We start from the raw sequence: 2998 nt of genomic DNA, 5'->3' as shown, positions 1-2998 counted from the left end.
TCGGTGGACCTGGTCTTGACACTTGAAATTTTATTTCATGAAATTAATTAAAGACATTTTAAGCTTCCAACTTGAGACCCAGCAAAACGGGTCTCCAAGGTGTCGTAGACCGGCCATGCATAAAAATTGGATGGATGCATTTCATCTTCCCAGCGAGAAATCTGGAGATCTTAAGGAGAATTTATCTCAGCAAAGGATTTTTACAAGTCGACAATGGCAGGGCCGAGCTTCTTGGAGCTGATGATCAATACTGTATGTATGGAGGCCAGGAAACATAAATATCTGCGCTATAAGTCGTGTTGAAGGATGCTATGCTCACGGGTGAAACGATAACGTGTCCTTGAGAGAACGAAAAATCACCTGTGCCCCCCACAATCGGTACTCCGGTTGCGACGGTTGGCATTATAACACCTACGAAGCTCAGTGTGCCGTTGTAGCGTGTGGTATTCAAGTTGAAGGTAAATGAACAGAAAACTGCGTAGCCATCGAAGCCAGCGATGGTAAAGAGGCCGACGGCAGAACCGACCTGCTTCGAGGTGGGCTGAGGGTCATCTGTGAGAGGATCATTGAAGCAAAGCGTGGCGCCAAACTGACCAGAGACAGGGGTGATGGTGCTAGAGCCAAGACCAGGGACGCCAGGGACGATAAGGAAATCGGTGAAGTTGACATCGTCCTGCCAGTAAACTGTGAAGGAATCACGGCGAGCAGAGCCCCATTGCCCATGGAGGTGGTCTTCACAGGCTCCAGGTATGGTGGTGGATGACAATATGAGAGCTAGCGAGAGAGCTAAGAAGGCCAAGAAGAAGGTGTTTGTGCCTGTAGTAGCCTTTTCCATGGTGGTGGGCTGTGTTATTGAAAGCTTGCTTTCGCTTCGTCTTCCTTCCTCCCATAGACCATATAGAGAGTCGTCCATAATATTTAAAAACTACACACATACTTTAATATCAATCTCTTTGTCTCGCACTTCCATTGACAACTTAACACGTTATGGTGACATACTTGAATATGAATATGTTTGTCTCCTCCTCCTCGCATCTCCATTGACCTTACATCTTCGATCCCCCCCATTCCCAATATATTTGTTTGTGCTTACACCCATACAACAAATACCTTGTGCTTACACCCATACAACAACAGATACCTTGTGAGCACTAGTGCTTGCCCTTGAGTGTCTTTTGCACTCACTAAAATAAGGAAAATTTGACTCAAATTCCACCTTTCTTTATAATACTACAAGTAGCCTAAGCCATCTACGACGAGTTAGCCCACCTTAGTCAGGTCTTAAGTCAAGGAAATTGGGATCCTCGAAATAACATTTTAAGTTTTATTTGTAATTCTCAATGTTTTAAGGGAATTTTCAAATTGGATCTCTCTTAAGCCTTAGCATATTTGAAAAACATTCTCCATAGCATTGCATACCCCTCCCCTTTGTGTGTGTGTGCGTGTGCATGTGTGCATGTGTGTGTGCGTGTGCACATGTGCATGAGAGAGAGAGAGAGAGAGAGAGAGAGATGCATTTGGTATAACACTATTTTTCCAAAGTAGGTTAAAAATTAGGTTAAAAAGCATAAAAATGTCAAGATTTGGAAATGTAGCCAATTAGCATTTGATATAAAAATATTTTTTCGAAGTAAGGGGACTGCTAGAGCTTCACTAGAATTCCATTAAAGAATTAGGTTAAAAGCATAAAAATGTTGAGATTTGTAAATGTAGCCAATCTCCCCCTCCGGCTCTCTCTCTCTCTCTCTCTCTCTCTCTCTCTCTCTCTCTCTCTCTCTCCTTTAGGCCTTCCAAAAGGAGAGAGAGAGAGAGAGAGAGAGAGAGAGAGAAGGAACTTTTGTTAGCATTCAAATATCCAATGGCAACACAATGTTGAAGACACACTATTGAAATATTCTTTCTATACAAACACAATATTCAAAAATGTTGGACTTGTGTAAAGTCCAAATTCAAAAATGGACTAAAAAAAGTTCACAAATTATGAATACACTAGTAATGGTATTTCTTTGGCTAAACTTTAAAACCAAAGTTTAGTGAAAATTCCAAGTATCTGCTAAGCTTCATAAATACTTCTTATTATGAGTATTTTATTGAAGATGAATAGATTGATAATGAGAATTTCAGATAACTTTCAATATGAAAGTGTGATGGGATAATTCCTTACTATGTTTAAACTTTATTCACTAGGTATATACTTTTAAGATTAATCAAATGAGATACTTGTTGGAATTATTAGAACACTTATTACGTTCAAATACTCAAAACAATCTTAAGATTAATCGAATATTTGCTATGATTAATCTATCTTTTGTTTGGAAGGGCATATGCCATAGTCAAACACTTTCCATGAACATTGTACTTTGGACTCTAACCGCCATTGCCACTATGTCCCTCGGTTATCCCCCCCTACACTGCTCCCACTACCCCTACCCCTCGCCTAACTCCACCTACCCCTATGCCCTGTTAAGCCCCCATACCCCCCCCCTCCCACTACCCCCTAACCCCCCCCTCCTTGACTAACCCCCCTAACCCCGACTAGCCCCCCCCTCACCGACTAACCCTCCCGCTACCTCCTAACCCCCCCTCCCCGTGTTGAGATATCGAGCTCCACTCGTGATATGCCAGGGTGACCGTTGTGCATTTATGTCACCGACTTATTAGCTCTAGATGGTTGGTACATCGCCCACCATGAATAATAGCTCGATGACAGCTATCTTTATGTACTCTAATTAGTGGCTCGGTTAGTATGCCACCTTAGTTAGCTGAGTTTGGTTTGAGACCCACATATAGGGTTCACCTATTCTTTTGTACTTAGAGAGTTCTTTTGGCTTTCACAACTAAGAAGAGGAAAACTGTTTTCAGCCTCCACCTTTGTGTATATTCCCCCATTGTGTATGTAAGAAAGCCGCAAGTGAGACTCCTTACTTCTCTCCCACTCTCTTCACATGGTATCAGAGCTCGGTTCGTGGTAAGGAGCTCAAGAAAGCCTCAAGAAAGC

General features: G+C 42.3%; 1 protein-coding gene across 1 annotated transcript; it reads right to left on the bottom strand.

Annotated features, from left to right (window-relative positions):
• Positions 1-244: 244 nt before the first annotated feature.
• Positions 245-835, bottom strand: LOC147879639 (disease resistance response protein 206-like). Its single transcript, XM_087371416.1, has one exon. The coding sequence runs from the start codon at positions 833-835 to the stop codon at positions 245-247; it is 591 nt and encodes a 196-aa protein (XP_087227542.1).
• Between the last annotated feature and the right edge of the window lie 2163 nt (positions 836-2998).

The sequence above is a fragment of the Dipteris shenzhenensis genome, chromosome 33 (genome assembly GCF_047967505.1).
Source record: "Dipteris shenzhenensis isolate YYH24624 ecotype China chromosome 33, Dip_SZ_1.0, whole genome shotgun sequence".
NCBI lineage: Eukaryota > Viridiplantae > Streptophyta > Polypodiopsida > Gleicheniales > Dipteridaceae > Dipteris > Dipteris shenzhenensis.
Note: the sequence above shows the minus strand (reverse complement) of the source record. Positions and strands in the feature narration are given on the sequence as shown.